This window comes from Pecten maximus, chromosome 10 (genome assembly GCF_902652985.1).
Source record: "Pecten maximus chromosome 10, xPecMax1.1, whole genome shotgun sequence".
NCBI lineage: Eukaryota > Metazoa > Mollusca > Bivalvia > Pectinida > Pectinidae > Pecten > Pecten maximus.
The window spans coordinates 12,970,326-12,992,743 of NC_047024.1; the positions used below are offsets into that span (position 1 = coordinate 12,970,326).

Sequence of the window (22,418 nt, forward strand, 5' to 3'; positions counted from 1 at the left end):
GTGCAGAGAAGATAAGGTATATTGCATGGAACCCTTTGACTTTGAAGATGGCCAGAAACCTGTACAATGAGACATTTCTTTACAGGTCCCAATGTGAGCAATTGTTGTCTGTATTAAACATTAAAAAATAAATAATGTAATCACTATATAGCTATCAATACTTATAAAGTAAGTAAACAATCTATTAGGAATGGTCTAACTCTTGTTACAGCAAATATATGTTAAACATATGATCATATATATGTGTAATTGACTCTGTAAGGTTCAGGTTAAACATATGTATGTTAAACATTTGATCATATATATGTGTAATTGACTGTGTAAGGTTAAACCCATGAATCCAGGACATTCCATACTGTTATCAATCAAATAATTCTACCCAGGAGTCATTGGTATGTATTACTGTTAATTACCCTGACAAGGACACTGAACAGCAGCCAACTTCTGTAATCGGCCTTTAATTCAGCTGATCAGCCATTCACATAAATAGGTGCTTAACAAACACAACAATATAGAACCATTAACTCATTCTTCATCATCGTACAGAGCTTAATTAATTATATACATTTTATTGAATTATTGAATTCATATAAACACATTCATACAAGGCTAATTCATCTCGTTTCTCTCAAATCCAGCCGATCCTTCTATACTCTACAATGTTCGATACAGCTATTAGGCTGTCCACAAACTTCAGCTTCACAGATCAGATTTATCCTACCCTTAGGTGTTGTGGTGTATTGGATAGTTAAGGTGAGCGCCCCCTATGTTTTGTTAACTCTGTAATTACTAGAGATGATACTGCCAGGAGATAAATAGGACTGTGTCAGCTGCTGGAACATCACGCCACAATCAATAGAGATCCCGACAATTTACCATTTAATGAGTTCGCTTCAATCTGATTTTCTTCCTCCACAATCAAATGCTGATACACACAGATTTTCTGATCACACATCCAGGTAAAATGAAATACCAGAAATACAGAATGTTGTATCGTGGCTGTTTCGGATTCAGATATGAAAGTGTCATAGTGGTACTTTTTATGGCCTTCTCTTAAATCCACAATTCTTTTAGACCCCAACACTATTGTACACTGTATTATCATCTCTATCCAACCCATATAATATATAGCCAATAATTGTTATGAAATCACAATCATACAGAACATGTGGTTTTCTCCCCTATCAATCACAAGTTTTTAGTTTTACACTTTATGACATTCAATTTTATTTCTTTGATAAACATTCCTACCGTATTCGACCTTGTTAGTGAACTTTTCACTTACTAAATCATAAATAGGGTGTGCTTATTACACCATTTACAATGACATTTTATCACATAGTATCAGGTTTGGAAAAAAGGAAAAATTATTTTAGTTTTAGTCAATCTTTTGTCTGGGGAAGCTTTTGGTTAAAAGACAGAAATTTAAATTGGCAGATAAGTGATTACATGTATATGCATTAACTAAATCCTTTTTCCCAGAACTAGAAAGGGTCAGGTGAACTAATGTCAATATTGGATCCTGGTACAACATAAATACAAGCAATGTTGCTAGGTATTGCAAACGCAATACATGTCCCCTACTAGGTCCCGTTAAAAATAGTAACAGTGACCTTAACCTATAAACCCTGAAACTCGAACTTGATCTGTAGCTACACATACTGAAGTTACATACCAATTTTCACCAACATACAGTGCAGAAAAATGAGTGGACGAACTGACAGAATAAAAAATTGGACTGACAGACAGACAGACAGACAGACAGACAGACAGATAGACGGACGAGGGAGGAAACATAGTCTCCCACGTAGGGGGCTATTTACCACAAAAACAGCAAAAAAGTGCCACACAGAATGAATACAATGGTTCCAGTTCATCAGCCTAATCATGTGAATGATAACATTTCATTTAGAACACACTATTTCTTAAGACTACAATCTGATCTATCCTTTACATTTCCCATTTGAAGATATTCAGATCTGATATTATGTAGATATGTAGAAAAGCTTGTGTTAATGTTAAATGACAAGACTCTGTATGTAAGGGAAGCTGATGCTGGATTTATAATCAGTACTTCTACACAAGACAAAATAACTAACTACTTTATAAGGCACTATCATGGATGGTTCTACAAGCTACCTTGAATTGTTTCTCTTAAAATATACCCTGGTTAATCATGGCCTCACTCTTCTACCTGGACCTAGGACTACAGTCCCTTGTCTGTAGACTAACAGACCTAGGACTAATGTCACTTGTCTGTAGACAAATGGACCTAGGACTAATATGTCACTTGTCTGTAGACAAATGGACCTAGGACTAATGTCACTTGTCTGTAGACAAATGGACCTAGGACTAATATGTCAATTGTCTGTAGACAAATGGACCTAGGACTACTGTAACTTGTCTGTAGACAAATGGACCTAGGACTAATGTCACTTGTCTGTAGACTAACAGACCTAGGACTAATGTCACTTGTCTGTAGAAAAATGGACCTAGGACTAATGTCACTTGTCTGTAGACTAACAGACCTAGGACTAATATGTCACTTGTCTGTAGACAAATGGACCTAGGACCACAGTCACTTGTCTGTAGACAAAAAGACCTAGGACTAATGTCACTTGTCTGTAGACAAATGGACCTAGGACTACTGTCACTTGTCTGTAGACTAACAGACCTAGGACCACAGTCACTTGTCTGTAGACAAATGGACCTAGGACTAATGTCACTTGTCTGTAGACAAATGGACCTAGGACCACAGTCACTTGTCTGTAGACAAAAAGACCTAGGACTAATGTCACTTGTCTGTAGACAAATGGACCTAGGACTAATGTTACTTGTCTGTAGACTAACAGACCTAGGACAACTGTCACTTGTCTGTAGGTAAATGGACCTAGGACTAATGTCACTTGTCTGTAGACAAATGGACCTAGGACTACTGTAACTTGTCTGTAGACAAATGGACCTAGGACTAATGTTACTGGTCTGTAGACTAACAGACCTAGGACCACAGTCACTTGTCTGTAGGTAAATGGACCTAGGACTAATGTCACTTGTCTGTAGACAAATGGACCTAGGACTACTGTAACTTGTCTGTAGACAAATGGACCTAGGACTAATGTCACTTGTCTGTAGACAAATGGACCTAGGACTAATGTCACTTGTCTGTAGACAAATGGACCTAGGACTACTGTAACTTGTCTGTAGACAAATGGACCTAGGACTAATGTCACTTGTCTGTAGACAAATGGACCTAGGACTACTATATCTCTATGGAGTTAACTTTTCAACTTAAACAGGACTCCTTAATATGAAATATTAGAATAAGAAAATAAAACCACATTAAGTACTTCTATACAAAAACATTCATAACAATAATTCACAAAGTTCATTTATATTGCCATTCTGACATACAAAATGCTATCATAAAGCACAACGACTTCTCAATTAGTCATGGTTTAGTTATTTGCCTTCTATATTTGAAATATTTATTTTTTTGAAATCATGAGAAATGTTTAAAATGTGTTAAAATCTACCATGGATGTATACCTCCCTGGATCTACCTGTATAATAAAATACAATTCATCACACAATCACAAAAGCGGATGGTAGATTTAACAAACAGTTGATTACTCAAAGATGATAAGTTCATAAAAAGTACACAAGCCTGTTATCTAAGCTATAGAATACAGTGCAGCATCAGAAGTTGAGACTTGAGATGTTTTGTTGATTTAATGACATACATGTAAATAAAACGGTAATTACAGTTTGTACTCAAAGCACTATCACAGATTCTGTCTTTCACAATATACACAAATAAAATAATTAATTTTAAAAAACCTAGCTAACAATACATGTTATCTTCTTTTCTGAAAATGTATACAAATAATAAAATAATCATCTAAAAAAAACTAGCTACAAAACTTAGTACATAATAAGGTATCTATATCTATGAGAATGTACAGTCGTACTTCTGGACAGGTAAGGATGGAGGTGAATTATCAAAATACCACTATCCAGCTGCATACTGGGATAGCCTTTGAATGGTAGTGTTTTTAAACAGACTTAAGAGCACTGATGAAGATTCTAATGAACATTAATGACGGAGAATGATATGTTCAACTCTATTGCATATTATATTTTTATGTTTGAGGAGAATTTCTTGATGACCTGAACAGGCTGTGTTTTAATTAAAATAATGACACATCATATAAATATTTCCAGCTAAAAATATAGACTGATGAAGCAAGAATTTCAGCTAACAAAGCTTAAAACATTGGATAGCAAGCAATTATAAAGCTGATATATATATAACCTTGAATTAAGGTTGTAGCGGATGATGACAGCCAGGGCTTACAGTGAAATTATAGGAATGAACTACAAAATGGCAGTTTATTTTAAAAGCTGAACTAATTAAATGATTATTAAAATATACAAAGAAAAGGTTTCTTATTAAATCTACCGAGGTTTTAAGTATATCTATTGCTAATGCACTATACTAATTTCTGTTTAACAATGGGTTAAACATAAAATCACAGTCCTTGTACTTTGTACATTTGATTATAGCATTTCTCACTTTCAAGAGCACAGTAATCAATACCAGTGTTCCTCTGACTAAGGAGATCACATTCCTTCCATTTAAATCCTTTAGAATCAGGAATGCTGCTGTGACAGAACTCTTTTAAAATCAATGCTGACTATTATACATTTGTATATCACAGAATAACTTGATCTCTCAGACTCTTGTAAGAAATAGAAACTAAAGGACATACTGCAACTTCATCATCCAGTCCCTTGTACGTGTTGTAAATAAAAAAATATTTTGATCACTCAGGTCTGTGCAGAAGTTGTAAATCAAGTGATAACTTGATCACTGAGGCCCTTGTAAAAGTTGTAAATCGAAGAATAACTTGATCACTGAGGCCCTTGTAAGTACATTGTATTGTAAATCACTTTTGGACACCTTAACTGTCTAGCATTCCAGGAAAAAAACCTATAATTATAATTGTTTAATTATATGATTTGATCTTTTTTAGAAGTCATCTTCCATACTTTGAGCCTGTGATGTACGTGACATCTGACTATCTATCTCCTCTGGAGTCTGATCTTCAATGTCCTGGTCCTCATTTGTCTCCTCGTCCACATTGAGATCATCCTTGGCCATGCAGGCGTAGTCATCATTATCGGGTGTTGCAGTGTCTGTGCTCCAATCAACCTCCTCCCCCTCTGGCTCATCCTTGCCTAAGATCTCTGTTTCCTCTCTGAATGACACATGTTTCAAACTACGAGATGTGTTGGCTGATTCTGGACGCAGGTCATCAGAGTTTAGATGTAGCTCACTGTCGATGCCATTAGTTTTCTGACCATTGTCTTCAGCTATAATGTCCTTGACCTCCTGTTGGTCATTCTGTCCATTTTGTGTGTTACTACCATCTGTTAAGTCACCAGAATCCATCTCTAGGTCATTAACAGGTGGTTCAACCTCAGAGGACACTTCATCAACTTTTGCCTCAGTTTCCCCATTTTTAATATCCTCTTGCCCCAAGAAGTCTCCCATTTTCCTGTCCTCTTCCACACTTGGGTTCTCAGTTTTCTGTTCTGTTTCCGTTGGTTCTTTTTCTGTTTTCATATCATCCAAAATGTCTTCTCTAGATGTGAGGAAAAAAGCCCCAACAACTTCTTCCTTTTCTTCATCAGTTTTTTCCTCCTTACTGTCTTTTATATCACCTTCACCTTCATTAGAATTGTCACTCTTTGTACTGTTGTCTGCATTTCTGGAGTTATCTACCTTTGGACGATCAGCTTGTGGGTGTTGTGGGTGTTGCGGCGTCTCTATAGCTGCACATCCTTGTGGCTCTGGTCTTTCCTCACCTTCCAACTTTTCCCATACCTTTTCTGCAAAGAGTTTCCTCTGAGTGGATGCTACATGCTTTGGTACCCCATCCTTCTCCTGGAATGGCAAGCTGAACCCTGCAGACACCTCATCACTCATTTTGTCCTTAGGTGGCGCCACTGCTTTCCGGGGTGAATTTGAGGATTGTTTAGGTGTAGGAACCCTAGCCCTGGGGGGAGCTGTGCCTGGACGACTGTCCATGTTAACACTCTGTCCAGATAGTTTCAAATTTTTAGAAGTATTTTTTGGATCCGTCTGATTGACCCTGTCAGATTCAAGACGGTAGGATGGGCGAGGACTCCTCTCTTCAGCTGTGCTAACGTCCTCTTCTTGAAAGTCTGCACCACCAAAAGATTTATTAGCTCTATCATCAAAATTCTTTATTCCAGTATCAATAGACTTCTTTCCCTCTAGCACTCGGTGGATCCTCTTCTTTGCTATTTCTGGAACAATCTTCGCTAATTCTGGATCAGACTTTGCAAGCTCCTCCTTTTGAAGTTGAATTTCTTTTTTCTGCTTGATGTCATGTTTACGTTTTTGCTGCAGCCAGTCCTCATAAGACATTCTCTGTTTGTTTTCATGAGAATTGTCTCTAGCACTTGATCGCCTTGGTGATGCAGATGCATTGCGCTGTGGAGTGACTACAGATGCACTTTTTGGTCGATCTTTCATGGCAAGTTTGATGCGCCCTGCCACAGGCCGTTTGTAGATGAATTTGGAGGCTGGCGGGTGGGGTTCCATACCTGTGGTGTTTGCCACCTGGGGAGCCACTCCCTCCTTCATCTGTTGGCTGCCCTCTCTTTTAGACGGAGGAGCTGACTGTGGACGTAATGGTTTTCCAGGAACTGTCAGCCTGTTGACATTTTCTTGATCAATTCTTTCCCTTGTCCTAATATCTTCTCTCATTTTTTCCTCTCGGTCTTTTTTCTTACACTCTTTGTGTTTCTTTTTCATCCATTTTTCGACCCGTTTTTGGGACTCCAGTCTCTTTTCGAACTTTTCGTTTGCCTCTAAAATGAGCTTTTGTCTTTCCTCTTTTTTTTTCTGTCTTTCTTCTCGCTTCTGTTTTCTGTGATAAATATCTTTTTGTTTGAGCCAAGAGAGTAACTTTGGGTTGTTACTGTGTTTAATGTGGTGGTCTGTGGGCTCTGGGAGTTCCTTGCTTCGTGGAGACCCTGTGGCCTTGCTACTACTCGGGGTCCGGTTGCTTGGAGGATCATCATAGTAACCATTGTGTTGCGATGTAGAATCCAGTGTTGATCCAGAATCCTTCCTTTTCTGATCAGACCTTTTCTTCTTCTTTTTCTTGTTGAAGCCTTCACCGTTGATGTCGGTTCTGACTTTCTGTTGTTGTTTTGCAGTTGAAGCAGTCATGACGTTTCTGATAGTATAATATGTTCCATCTTCCATTGTCAAGTCTCGGAGCTCAGCTGAAATATAAACAAAATTGTCATTGTTAGTTGTCAATTAAAATTCCATATCTAAAACTTTTATTTAAATATATCTATTGTCTAATGGTGAGAAATAGATAAAGGGACCGTAAATTAGCCGGTATTTATAGATAAGTGTACTATGACAGCTAACAATCACGCCTAGTGCAGGCCATAAAAATACACATAAATGTACAATATCTAAGGTGCTGTCAATCACATATAATTCTTTGTTATGTTATAACACTGTATCAAGTAAGTTTCATTTTTGATTATAATCATCAGGGGCCATGGTTTTTCTATCTCCAATTACTCCAACTTCATCTCCCATTACTCCAACTTCATCTCTCATTACTCCAACTTTATCTCTCATTACTCCAACTTTATCTCTCATTACTCCAACTTCATCTCTCATTACTCCAACTTCATCTCTCATTACTCCAACTTCATCTCTCATTACTCCAACTTCATCTCCAATTACTCCAACTTCATCTCTCATTACTCCAACTTCATCTCTCATTACTCCAACTTCATCTCTCATTACTCCAACTTCATCTCTCATTACTCCAACTTCATCTCCCATTACTCCAACTTCATCTCTCATTACTCCAACTTCATCTCCAATTACTCCAACTTCATCTCTCATTACTCCAACTTATCTCTCATTACTCCAACTTCATCTCTCATTACTCCAACTTCATCTCTCATTACTCCAACTTCATCTCTCATTACTCCAACTTCATCTCCCATTACTCCAACATCATCTCTCATTACTCCAACTTCATCTCTATTTACTCCAACTTCATCTCTCATTACTCCAACTTCATCTCTCATTACTCCAACTTTATCTCTCATTACTTCAACTTCATCTCTCATTACTCCAACTTCATCTCTCATTACTCCAACTTTATCTCTCATTACTCCCAACTTCATCTCCCATTACTCCAATTTCATCTCTAATTACTCCAACTTCATCTCTCCTTACTCCAACTTTATCTCTCATTACTCCAATATCAACAGTCTTAGTAAATTGTTTGCCTAAAACAACTACAACTGTAGATTTCATACTCATTACTTCTTCATTGACTTCTTTAGATAGTTAGGTTAGATAAAACAATACACAAGCCTACACCATCAAATTGTTCTGTAAACATATTTATTTGGGTTTTTAAACATTGCTTACCTCCAGCTATTGATGTTTATAAATAATGCTACACAGAGGAAGCTTCTGGCCTACTCTGATTATTACACAACTTCTGGCCTACCCTGATTATTACACAACTTCTGGCCTACCCTGATTATTACACAACTTCTGGCCTACCCTGATTATTACACAACTTCTGACCTACCCTGATTATTACACAACTTCTGACCTACCCTGATTATTACACAACTTCTGACATACTCTGATTATTACACAACTTCTGACCTATCCTGATTATTACACAACTTCTGACCTACTCTGATTATTACACAACTTCTGACCTACCCTGATTATTACACAACTTCTGACCTACTCTGATTATTACACAACTTCTGACCTACTCTGATTATTACACAACTTCTGGCCTACCCTGATTATTACACAACTTCTGGTCTACCCTGATTATTACACAACTTCTGACCTACCCTGATTATTACACAACTTCTGGCCTACACTGATTATTACACAACTTCTGACCTACACTGATTATTACACAACTTCTGGCCTACCCTGATTATTACACAACTTCTGGCCTACCCTGATTATTACACAACTTCTGACCTACCCTGATTATTACACAACTTCTGACCTACACTGATTATTACACAACTTCAGACCTATCCTGATTATTACACAACTTCTGACCTACTCTGATTATTACACAACTTCTGACCTACCCAGGTTATTACAAAACTTCTGGCCTACTCTGATTATTACACAACTTCTGGCCTACTCTGATTATTACACAACTTCTGACCTACTCTGATTATTACACAACTTCTGACCTACCCAGATAGTTACACAACTTCTGGCCTACTCTGATTATTACACAACTTCTGACCTACCCAGATTATTACACAACTTCTGGCCTACTCTGATTATTACACAACTTCTGGCCTACTCTGATTATTACACAACCTCTGACCTACCCTGATTATTACACAACTTCTGGCCTACTCTGAATATTACACAACTTCTGGCCTACCCTTATTATTACACAACTTCTGACCTACTCTGATTATTACACAACTTCTGGCCTACTCTGATTATTACACAACTTCTGGTCTACCCTGATTATTACACAACTTCTGGCCTACCCTGATTATTACACAACTTCTGACCTACCCTGATTATTACACAACTTCTGACCTACCCAGATAGTTACACAACTTCTGGTCTACCCTGATTATTACACAACTTCTGACCTACTCTGATTATTACACAACTTCTGACCTACTCTGATTATTACACAACTTCTGACCTACCCAGGTTATTACAAAACTTCTGGCCTACTCTGATTATTACACAACAACTTCTGGCCTACCCTGATTATTACACAATTTCTGGCCTATCCTGATTATTACACAATTTCTGGCCTATCCTGATTATTACACAACTTCTGCCATTCAGGTATCTTTTGTGATAAAATGTGCCAAGAAAAACACACTGTATGACTGGATCAAACAATATTGACAGAACTGCATATTTTATTTAATTATTAAGTAGACACTTCAATTAAGATTTGACACCTGTGTGAGGATTTTAATTAATCAGGACAAGTTGTAATCTGCTTACACAGCTTCTCTGATTCCAGCAGTCTGATAACTTCCACAACCTATAGATTAACCTGTGTGTTTGGTCTAATTAATTACATCTACATCAAATAAATATCCCAAAACTAACTGATGTTTTCCATTACCGACAACCAAACAAATACCCTATTCAAGCATACAGAGAGCTTTAAACATCAAAAAGGGAACTGCTTTTCTATTGAATACGTCAGGATATTGGAAACTGTATTGATTTGTTTTGTGTGTTTACCTGTTAAATCAAGCATTACACTTGTGTCCTTCGTCAACTTAAAAGTCTGCACGACCTTCCAATACACACCCAAGACTATTTCTATCTCAACACGCTTAATGAATACACCTTCCCACTGGGACTTTCACAAATAAATTTGACAACAAGCATGAATTCAGTGTTATTAAAATATTTTAATGAAAAATGGTCTAAAAAACAACTGAAGAGAAGCATGTCCCTGTGGTGCTGCTGAATGGACCAGAAACATCATGCCTGATTGGTCTCATTTGTTGTGTTACCAACGACAACCAGTCACACACTGATCACAGAGGATGCCATAACATTGGCATTTACGACTTGAGAAGTGAAACTCAGCAACAGAGAAACTTCTGACATTTTATGGGAATTGCCAATGGTTAATAAGTAACAAAATAATGAATAATAAAAGGTCTATAAGGTATGCATTATTATTAGATCGTTCAGTAATCATAGTACAACATTCACTGGCTATGATTAGTGATGGGAATCTGTTGAAATTTCGTGATTGATAATCAGTTTTTTATCCAATCGCTGATTGATTAATTCTTAATTATCTTTTTTGGTAATTAAACATTTTATTCACATTTGTTCGTAGTGCTTACCGGCGCCATTCCAGTCATCTGGAGGGTTGTAGTATATATGATATAAGAGACAACCACAATCAAGTGATCTATTGTGACCAGATTTTATTATTTATATTATACTATATTTTATATTACCAACCAGCTAACATTCTTTCATTTATCACGATATCTGGTATTTCTATAGCGATAATATTGAAATTCCTCATGATTTTAAGCAAGAATAACATTACAAAATGATCATGAAGAATAGATTATGCTCTTTGAATTACAATGTCAGCTTATTCAAATAATAAGAGGCCCAATGGATGAGCCAGTATCATAACCTGCTTCAAATGCAACTTTGAAGTTGACCAGTAGGCTGACTACCACTTTATTCAAAATACAAAATGTATTAAAAAAGGCTAGGTTTATTCATGGAAATAACGTTTGTATCCTTTCATCCCAGTATACTACAGCCCCAATATCAGGTTTCTGGGTCTCTTGGTTATTAAGAAGTTGTCATTTTAAGAGTTTAGCAAATTTTAACCCTGTGACCTTGCAAGTAGGTCAAGATCATTAATTTGAATAAACTTGGTAGATATATATCGTCCTTCACCCCAGCACATAGGCAAATATCAGGAAGATTTTATCCTATTTAATGTTTGTAACTTTGAATATAGGTCAAGGTCATTCATTTGAACAAACTTGGTATCCCTACATCCATGAATGCTTCAGTCCCAATATCCGATCTCTGGCCCTCTTGATTATTGAAATAAGTTATTTCAAGATTTTAGATATTTGACCCCTGTGACCTTGAATGTAGATCAAGGTAATTTATTTAAACAAACTTGGTAGCCCTTCATTTCTTACTGACATTCTCACTGCACAGTTTCCCCTACACCCCTAATATAATCTACAACTTGACACACCATCTATACATAGAGTCTGAGTCACTATCCCCCCAGATCTACAACTGGACACACCATCTATATATAGAGTCTGAGTCACTATCCCCCCAGATCTACAACTGGACACACCATCCACATGCAGTCAATATCCCCCTAAAATCTACAACTGGACACACTATCCAGGCAAACAGTCCACTTCTGCCCAAGATCTATAAATGGACAGTGGACACACCATCCACACACAGTCTTGAGCTCCATCCCCCTAAAATCTACAACTGGACACACTATCCACATACACAGTTACACTCCCTCTGAGATCTACAACTGGACAGTGGACACACCATCTATACATAGAGTCTGAGTCACTATCCCCCCAGATCTACAACTGGACACACCATCAACACACAGTCTTCATCCCCTAAGATCTGCAACTGGACACAACATCCGCACACAAAGTCCACATCCCCTTAAGATTTACAAATGGACAGTGGACACCATCCACACACAATCTCCATCCCCCTAAGATCTACAAATGGATAGTGGACACACCATCCACAAACCACAGCCCCTGTCCCCGCGAGATCTACAACTGGACACACCACCAACACACACAGTCCACACACCTTTTAGATCTACAACTAGACAGTTGACACACCATCCACAAACACAGTCCCCCCCCCCCCCCCCCCTGGATATATACAACTGGACACACCACCCACACAGTCCACACACCTTTTAGATCTACAACTAGACAGTTGACACACCATCCACAAACACAGTCCCCCCCCCCCCCCCCCCCCCCCCCTGGATATATACAACTGGACACACCACCCACACAGTCCACACACCTTTTAGATCTACAAACTAGACAGTTGACACATCATCCACAAACACAGTCCCCCCCCCCCCCCCCACCCTGGATATATACAAACTGGACACACACCCACACAGTACACACACCTTTTAGATCTCACCTAGAAAGTGGACACACCATCCACAAACACAGTTCCCCCCCACCCCCCCCCCCCCTGGATAATACAACTGGAACAACACCCACACAGTTCCACACACTTTTTAGATCTTACAACTAGACAGTTGACACACCATCAACAAACCACAGTCCACCCCCCCCCCCCCCCCCCCCCCCCCCCCCCCCCCCCCTTGGATATATACAACTGGACACATCACCCCCACATACACAGTCCATCCCCAACCCCGCCCCCCAGATGGACAACTAGACAGGTCAGGTTATCTCTTCCCTCCCTACAACTAGATAAATCACACAGTCTCCACCCACTAGATCTGCAATTTGACATTTGGACACGTCGTCCATACACACCCCTCCACTCCCATCCCTAGAAGGACAACTAGTACTGGACAGGTCAGTTTATAGGAACCAAATACCTCTTCCACCCTCAACACACAAAGTTCGTCCCCACCAACCAGATATACAAATGAACAAATAACATACATGTACATACAGTCCCTACCCACTCGATCTTTACTTACCATGTGTGCTGGCTGACATGGGACGTCTCCTCTGTGGCACCCCAGGGGGTTTGATGTCACTAAGCGTGCCTGTCCCTGGCAAGAGAATCCCTGATGGCTGCATTCCATGGCTGACTTTGGTATAGGAGTCGCGTAGAGACTGGATCTGATTGAAATACTCTCGTGTGACCTGTGGTCGACGGTCACTGAAGTTTGTCTGCACCAGTTCATGGAGTTCTCTGTATTTCCGATTCAGACGTTCTTCAATAAACACATCAGGACTTATATCCATTGACCTAAATTTCCTGAGAGGAGATCTATTTAACAGTTTTGTTTTACGGCCTTGCTGGTTCCTTTTTCGATGCCTATGACCTTGTTCACTCATTGTATCATGAGGCTTTGAACTGTTTTTAAGATTCAGATTTCTTTGAACACCATGTATATATGAATGTGGAGAGGATGATTTTGATCTAGATCTTGATCTTGATTTGGAATGTGAACGAGATCTGGATCTTGAATGAGATCTAGATCTTGAGCTTGAATATGACCTTCTTCTAGGCGTTCCTCGCTTAGGAGACCTTGACCTTGATCTTGACCTTGACTTTGATCTATCTGACCAAAAACTTGATGAAGATGAACGAGAATCTGATCTTGATCGTGACCTTGACTTTCCATTTTTAACATGACCTGATGGTACAGAAATGGATCCTTGGCCAGTTGGTGGCTTTTTTGCGGACAATATGCGTTCATGTTGATCCTTGGTTCTAGATCGTGACTGACGCTCGTTATCGGCCTCCTTTCCGGCCTTGGACTTTCCTTTCTTTGTATAACTCCCGTTCATTTTTTCATAGAAGAGGTTTCCACCATTTTCCTTTATAAGACTATCTAACAGTGCCTCTCTCTCCTCTGCGCCCTCTTCGCTGCTATTGTCCTGTACCAACTTCTCCAATAACTTCAATGACTTTTTCTTTGGCTGTTTCTGTGACAACATACTCATTTGTCAACCATATTGTTGTGGCTTACACCTAAATATAGAAGAAAAATAATAATTATTTCCAAACGTCACTGCAGCTACATGTATATATTTCATTGTATCAAAAATACCTTTGTCCTTCTTAAAGTAAAAGGTAAGCCACTTGTCATTTCTGACAATACATATGATATATACTGTACTTCTTGAAAGGCACATGTATTGATTATTTATGCCAGCAGAGTGAATCTTGCATTACAGAATCCTTGGCAATATTTCAGTTTCAGATTTACTGGACAGAACTGAAATGTTTTTGAACCATTTGTGTGTATTTTAATTATTCAGTAATGTCAAGCTGGAAACTTCACATGATATACAAAAGAGGGGATGTCTATAATGATCTTTGTATTTTGTTGTTGTGATATTATGCACAGGGACAGCACAAATTGCCAATCTCATGGTCCATTTACTTATATCAACTAGGTAATACAGATACATGGACTGTTGGCTTGAGAATTTGTACCTATAGATCCTGTGATGAAAAATACATGGACTGTTGGATTGAGAGTTTCTTCTAAGATCCTGTGTTAAAAAATGCATGGACTGTTGGGTTGGGAATTAGTGCATTAAAGTCCAGGTGTATGAATACCTCGGTACTTAACCGTGAACTAAGCACAAATCAAAACATTTTTTTTTGCAGAGAATGACCTGATGTAATTTTCAAAAGTTTGCAGGTATAAAGGTATAAAATGTAGGACACCTACCTACTGAAGGTGAAACATGGAATAATCAAGTTTTTTAATTGAAATTGCATCATGTTTTATGTATAGGAAAGTAAGTGCCTGAATAATGTAACTGTACAGCATTCCATTCCAATCAAACATGTATTTACAGATACATCAAAACAGATTACCAATGCTAGAATAATGTTTTAGGCCAGAATGCGACTAATATTATATGTCATCGCTGCCTGGATTTTCAAATTGCATTCTCTTCTATGTATTTTAAAATCCAATACAAATTTCTTTTAAATATTTAATTGTAGTTGCTCCTTCAAAAAGAACTAAATTTTTTCATAATTCTCTTATTAAAAAGGTGAATGATGAAAGGATACATATACACTCAATCACACATAGTATCTTAGTGGAACTTAAAAACCTAAAGTCAGATATGAGCCTGTCCATAATTTTCTACATTAAAACTGATATATAGACTGATAAAGAGATAGTATCAACACAAATGCTGTGAGAAGGAGCATTTTATATCCTTCTCCAAGATGGATTCAAAACATTACAAATACTCCATAGAGTGTAGGATACTGAACAAGAGATCCCAGAGGGATCTTGGCGCCCACCATTGAATGATCTTTATAGGTTCCATGTCAGATTGATCTTTTCTCTACTTTTCCCTTCCTCTAAGTCTTACTAATCTGTGTAAATTCAGAAACAGCCCTCTAGTACTTTTCAAACAAGGGGAACCTATATATATAATTTAAGATTTAGCGATAATGGCTGTCTGTCGGCCATGTTGTTTTCGGATTGGTCCCAAAATGCAACACCAGGGACCAAGGGGAACCTACATATGAAATTTCAGAAAGATCCCTTCAGTACCTTCTGTAAAATAATGATAACAAACTTCAATTGTCAAAATACAAGATGGCTGCCTGTCGGCCAGGTTGTTTTCTGACTGGTCTCAAAATCCAATATGCATAACTAGGCACAGAGGGCAACCTACAAATGAAATTTCAGAAAGATCCTTTCAGCAATTTCTGATAAATAGCGATAACAAACTTCAATTGTCAAAATCCAAGATGGCTGCCTGTCGGCCATGTTGTTTTCCTATTGGTCTCAAGATGCAATATGCAGAGCTACAGACCAAGGGGAATTTACATATGAAATTTCAGAAAGATCCCTTCAGTACTTTCTGAGAAATAGCGATAACAAAGTTCAATTGTCAAAATCCAAGATGGCTGCCTGTCGGCCATGTTGTTTTCCGATTGGTCTCAAAATGCAATATGCATAACTAGGCACCGGAGGGAACCTACATATGAAATTTCAGAAAGATCCCTTCATTAGTTTCTGAGAAATAGCAATAACAAACTTCAATTGTTAAAATCCAAGATGGCTGCCTGTCGGCCATGTTGTTTTCCGATTGGTCTCAAAATGTAATATAGATAACTAGGCACCAAGGGGAACCTACATATGAAATTGGAGAAAGATCCCTTCATTACTTTCTGAGAAATAGCGATAACAAACTTCAATTGTCAAAATCCAAGATGGGTGCCTGTCGGCCATGTTGTTTTCCGATTAGTCTCAAAATGAAATATGCATAACTTGGCACCAAGGGGAACCTACATATGAAATGTCAGAAAGATCCCTTCATTAGTTTCTGAGAAATAGCGATAACAAACTTCAACCGGACTGAGCGACGGACCACGGACGCAGGACGATTTGAATAGCCCAACATCTGATGATGGTGGGCTAAAAATAGTCTAAAATTATTAAACCAAGGACTTATATATAGGCTGAAAACATCCCTGATTTAACATGCAAAATTGCTAACATCAAGTCTAGTGGTTGACTCCCTGATCATAGAATATATGTAATGTGTCACATGTGTTTACGAAACTTAGGTTGACAAAATAGCATATAAATAACTGGGTATCGATAAAACACACCAATAGTTGATAAGGGTAACTGTAGACCGACATGCCGATATGTTTACGAGATTTCAACAACAAAGGCATGCACTCTTTGTTCCGCAAATAGAGGCCGATACCAAAGAAAATAAATTGATGACCTGTGACAATCACACTCAATCGGTGGGCCTCCTTTGTTTATGGCCAATTTTAAATTCATACAATCAAACCCACAACATGAATTTAGTTTTAGTTTGTGTAATGACTATCCCATGCCTTAGATTCGTTTTGTGGGAATTTAAACGGAAACTGATCATTCCTGGTACAATCGTATACCGTTTCATATATTTACATAAGGATTATAACAGACAAGCTTAAACTGGTCTTAAATGAATTCTAAAATACATACAATTAACCTAAATCTTCCTTATTTGCACATCATGTATACAGTCTTAGCTAACGACAAAGCAAAATATATAAATAAATTGAAGAGAACCTGGGTTATAAAATTTGTTAAAGAAATGTTAATTTTCTACTTCATTATATGTTTTGGATTTTCAAACTCATTAACCATCAAACTAACTCTTAAATCCTCGATGTGAAAGATATCAAAGTCTTCTCACAAATCTCTCTGTTGTTTTATATGCTTGTTCCTTTTTCTTTGCTGGGTTTAATTCACTGTTAGTAATTTCAAGTCACCTTGTAGTAGCTGGTGGCTACCTCAATAAACAACATACGGGAAGCTTGTCACATACTGTCAAGACCTATTTCATAGGGGTTAAATGTCTTGCCTATGGTACCAACCATATAAAGAACAAGATTGGCCCATGATCTCAGCTTCCTGAGAAACACAAGCTGCCCGAGTAAGAATCAAAGCCACACACCTCAGATCTTTACCCGAGGTGCCATTAGACAGACACTCTACTGACTGAGCTATCATGGCTCTGATAAATATTATGCATGTAAATATTTGAAACAGTACACGATTGTACCCAGTACCAGGAATAATCAGTTTCCTTTTAAATTCCCACAAATCAAATCTTAGGTGTTGGCGTTAGATAGTTTTGTATACACATACAATTCACTTTCTTCGGCAACAAAGGTACGATGGTGTGGAATTCTTTCTGCTGATTTTCAGCAATATTTCTCTTCATTATCTGATGGTACAAGTTATGCATAACAAGTATGATAGGGTTCTTATACATCTACTTGCAACGTTATGAGCAGATTGGTTTTTTAATTTTCTATTGTAATAACAAGTAAAATATCAATATTTCTATTTTTCTTTTGTTCAGAAACAGGAAAACACGAAACATTTATATGGAGGTCAATTGCCAGAAGCAAATGCAAATAATTACAATTTTGCTTCAACCTGTTTTCAATATTGTGTTATATATCGACCTGGTAGAATCTAAATTATTAACCTCTGGCTGACCGAATAAGGTCCTTAATTTCTATATTTGATATGAAACTTGTAGTAAAAGGGTTGAATCCCATTATAATTATCTTGATAACAGGAAATTTACATTTGAGCATTGTGACCTCAAAATCATTATGGTATCATAAATGCAATATTAACTCAGTTATTCCAAAAATAGAAACATCAGGTTAATATCTTAAAATATTAACCACCATTGTGACCATGTCATAGCCAATTAAAAAATGAGGAAAATTGGACCATATCCAATGGTTATAACCAGAATACTGTATCTACGAATGCCATACTGGTGAACTGACACCTAAAAATATTATCCTTTTCGTTACATAATCATAAAAATATGGGGGCTGCCTCATACCTGTCTTCTACTTTAGTATATTTTTCCTCAATTTTTATAATTTATGAGGCCTAATCATCTAATTACTGTTTCATTGAATCTTAACAGTTTTTTGTTTGTTTTTGATTTTGTATCAGTTTCATTTAATTTCTTTTTGAAAGGGTCATCTCTAATGCTGTTTAACTCAAAATAATGATCCATGACATTGTTGATTGGCCTGAAGATTTATAAATAAAACATAACTAATACATTGCATCTTAGATACGGTTCTATTTATAAAAGTCTTCTTCAAATAATCCACACTTTTAGTGTTTTAAGTTCCACCCTTAAATCAATAAACTATTTATAGTTTCTGTCTATAAAGCCTTACTGGAGTAACTTACAAATGAAAACTTAAGTTTAAACAACACTTTAAACTAGAGGCCCTGTATTCCTGGAGAGAGTAGCTGTGAAGTCAGGAACTAAATGTGTATTTAATCTACAGACTCTATTTACAGATTCTCAAGATCTTCATTACACCTGTCACCTGCACAACTTATGTCAAAACCATACAGGTAGTTCTTATGTGAACTAACAGTGCAGAAAATTCAGACACTTATCAAATTCTATGACAGAGGTTCATGTAAATACCAAAAATGGTATTTCTACGTATACCTGGTGTTACCTGTCTTAATACACTCGTTATATTGATCTATTCGATCAATTTTTCATTTACCTGTACACCTCAACGCTCAAGGTTACCATTGGGGAATATGACATGAAAAGAAAGTCTAACAATATTCCTAACCTTTCAATTCTTACACAGCCTTTACTTCCAATGTTTAAAGTCCATATCAACCTGTATTCACTCACATGTTTGGGCAGGGGGACTGGTCACTGGTGATCAGTGAGAATGTTTTCTCAGGACTGGCCAGATAATAACTTCAAGTCCTGGCATGGTAACATTAGAATTGTTTATAATTTCTGAGTAAAATACAGTGACAGGGATGTTATCATGTGCAACAATACTGGAATGTATATATTATAGATATCAAAAGTTTTGACAGTGACACTATAACATAGTACATATGATTTATGACACGCTGACGATACTTTACACAGAATTTAAAGTCAAACTGATCCCAAATTGTGATGCCATTATCCTATAGTGATTCTCTATAGATAAATCTATAATAGCCAAATATTCTAACCAATTACTCTGTCGTGTAGATATGATGGGTGGAAGTTAAAATGGGGATAAATATAAGATAGTGACTATATACATCCATCAATGATAAGACAGAATGGCCTGATAAATGATTATTGACACTGCAGTTCACTTTCAGTTCCAGTGCCGATTACATTGTCATTACCACTCGCTTTGGATGACTATTACAATGATACTGTCACTTATTGAATTTCAGACCCCTATAACTAATTGTGTTTCAGACCCATAACTGTGTTTCAGACACCTAACTTATTGTTTCAGACCACTAACTTATTGTGTTGCAGACTCTTAACTTATTGTATTCAAAACCCATAACCTATTGTGTTTCAGACCCCTAACCTATTGTGTTGCAGACCACTAGCTTATTGTGTCTCAGACTCATAACTTATTGTGGTTCATCCTTCTGACTTATTGTATTCCAGACATCTGACTTTTATCAATTTTACACCTTTGGTAAGGTCAATAACTTATATAGTGTTATACCAACCTTGTAGAATTTAACAGCGACAGAGGACAAAACCCCAAGCTAAATATCTTAGATTTGAACATGTCTGTATAACATCATATCGACTGCATAACCTTAATTTTCAAATTGGATATGAAACTTCTGTGCAAAAGGGTGGAATTGCATTATATTAACCTTGTTACAGGACAATATTTACATTCAGTATGCTTGAAAGGGTTGGTGAAAATTGTTGGTAATGTGATTCATGGAATATGTCCAGAAGTCAATGTTGTTATGACATCATGTATGTTGAAAAAATAAATTTCATTCCTTAACTTACATTGAGGCATTTTGGCCTCACAATGATTATGACATCATAAATGCAATGCTGACTGAGGTGTTTTTAACATCCAAAGCAAGCAGCAACATCAATGTAAAAGGCATCCAAAGTCAGTGGAGTATCAAGCTAAGGAAGAGTCCATTCTGTCAATTGTATGTATAGGTTCATGATTAAAATACTGTCAGCATAAATTAGCTTAATTTTCTATATGGATATTTGCCAGATGTGCATCCATCGACTATTGATTGACCTACATAGATCAGAACTATAGAATTATATGTATACGGTCAGTATTAATTAAAATGTGCAGTCAGAATAGAAGAATTATATCAGCAGTATAACAGTGAGAAAACGATTACTGGTATAACAAATTACAACATTGCTGAAGTATATTTATATATATATATATACAACGTTGTAGTACACATACAATGCTGTACTATATACAATGTACTACAACATGTGTTTGTGTTGTATGTGTACATAATAAATGTAAAAGTTGTTTGTTTCATAGGTGTCACCCCATAGATATATATATACTGAATAGCTGGAGCAGGTGTGTCAAGGTTGAATGTATATGCAGGTAACGTAATAATGCAAGGTCCATGTAAGATTAGGTAACATAAAATATAATTCCATAAACAGGTACTTATAACATATATAGGGAGTACAGGTAACATACATGTGACATACAGGTAAGATATAACATCGTACAAACAGGTACAATGCACATGTAACATACAGATGACACTCAGGTGACATACAGATGACATACAGGTAACATACAGGTAACATACAGGTAACATACAGGTAACATACAGGTAAAATACAGATGACACACAGATAACATACAGGTAACATACAGGTAACATACAGATGACATACAGGTAACATACAGGTAACATACAGGTAACATACAGATGACATACAGGTAACATACAGGTAACATGCAGGTAAAATACAGATAACATACAGATAACATACAGGTAAAATACAGGTAACATACAGATGACATACAGGTAACATACAGGTAACATACAGGTAACATACAGGTAACATACAGGTAACACACAGATAACATACAGGTAACATACAGATGACATACAGGTAACATACAGATAACACACAGGTAACATACAGGTAACACACAGGTAAGATATAACAGAGTACATGTAACAAACAGGTACAATGTACATGTGACATACAGCTAGATGACATACAGGTAATATACAGGTGACACACATGTATAATATACAGATGACATATGATGCCGGAAACCTACAGGTAAGATGTAAGATAACATGCAATTAATGTACATGTAACATGCAATATACAGAGTAGGTACAATCAAACATGTAGTGTGTTCAGGTATTCACTGTAACACATATCCAATACAAATGAGATATATGTGTAGGACAGAGCTAACTATAAGAGTACATAAATATCTAAAGTAGTCTTAGTACATACTGCCTGTCGACATTATACTTTCACAAGACTTCTTTAAAAATTTGTTTTTACAATAAATTGTATTTGAGAGTGATTGAAAGAGATATTGGAATGCCTACGTGTGACTTACGATCAGTGTCTTCATCTCCACGTTATGTCACATAAAGTTATCCGTCGTAATAGCATGTATATTCCTATATAATATAACGAGCCAGCATGCCGACAACACGGTGTTTACAACCACATTGTGATGGGGTCACCAGGTCAACCTAGGA

General features: G+C 37.0%; 1 protein-coding gene across 1 annotated transcript; it reads right to left on the reverse strand.

The window, feature by feature from the left end:
* Positions 1 to 442: 442 nt before the first annotated feature.
* Positions 443 to 22,395, reverse strand: LOC117335669 (serine/arginine repetitive matrix protein 1-like). Its single transcript, XM_033895823.1, has 4 exons — positions 22,274 to 22,395; positions 13,344 to 14,347; positions 2,385 to 7,320; positions 443 to 2,346 (listed from the first exon to the last, which is right to left on the reverse strand). The coding sequence occupies exons 2-3, from the start codon at positions 14,317 to 14,319 to the stop codon at positions 5,030 to 5,032; spliced, it is 3,267 nt and encodes a 1,088-aa protein (XP_033751714.1). The 5' UTR covers positions 14,320 to 14,347; positions 22,274 to 22,395; the 3' UTR covers positions 443 to 2,346; positions 2,385 to 5,029.
* Between the last annotated feature and the right edge of the window lie 23 nt (positions 22,396 to 22,418).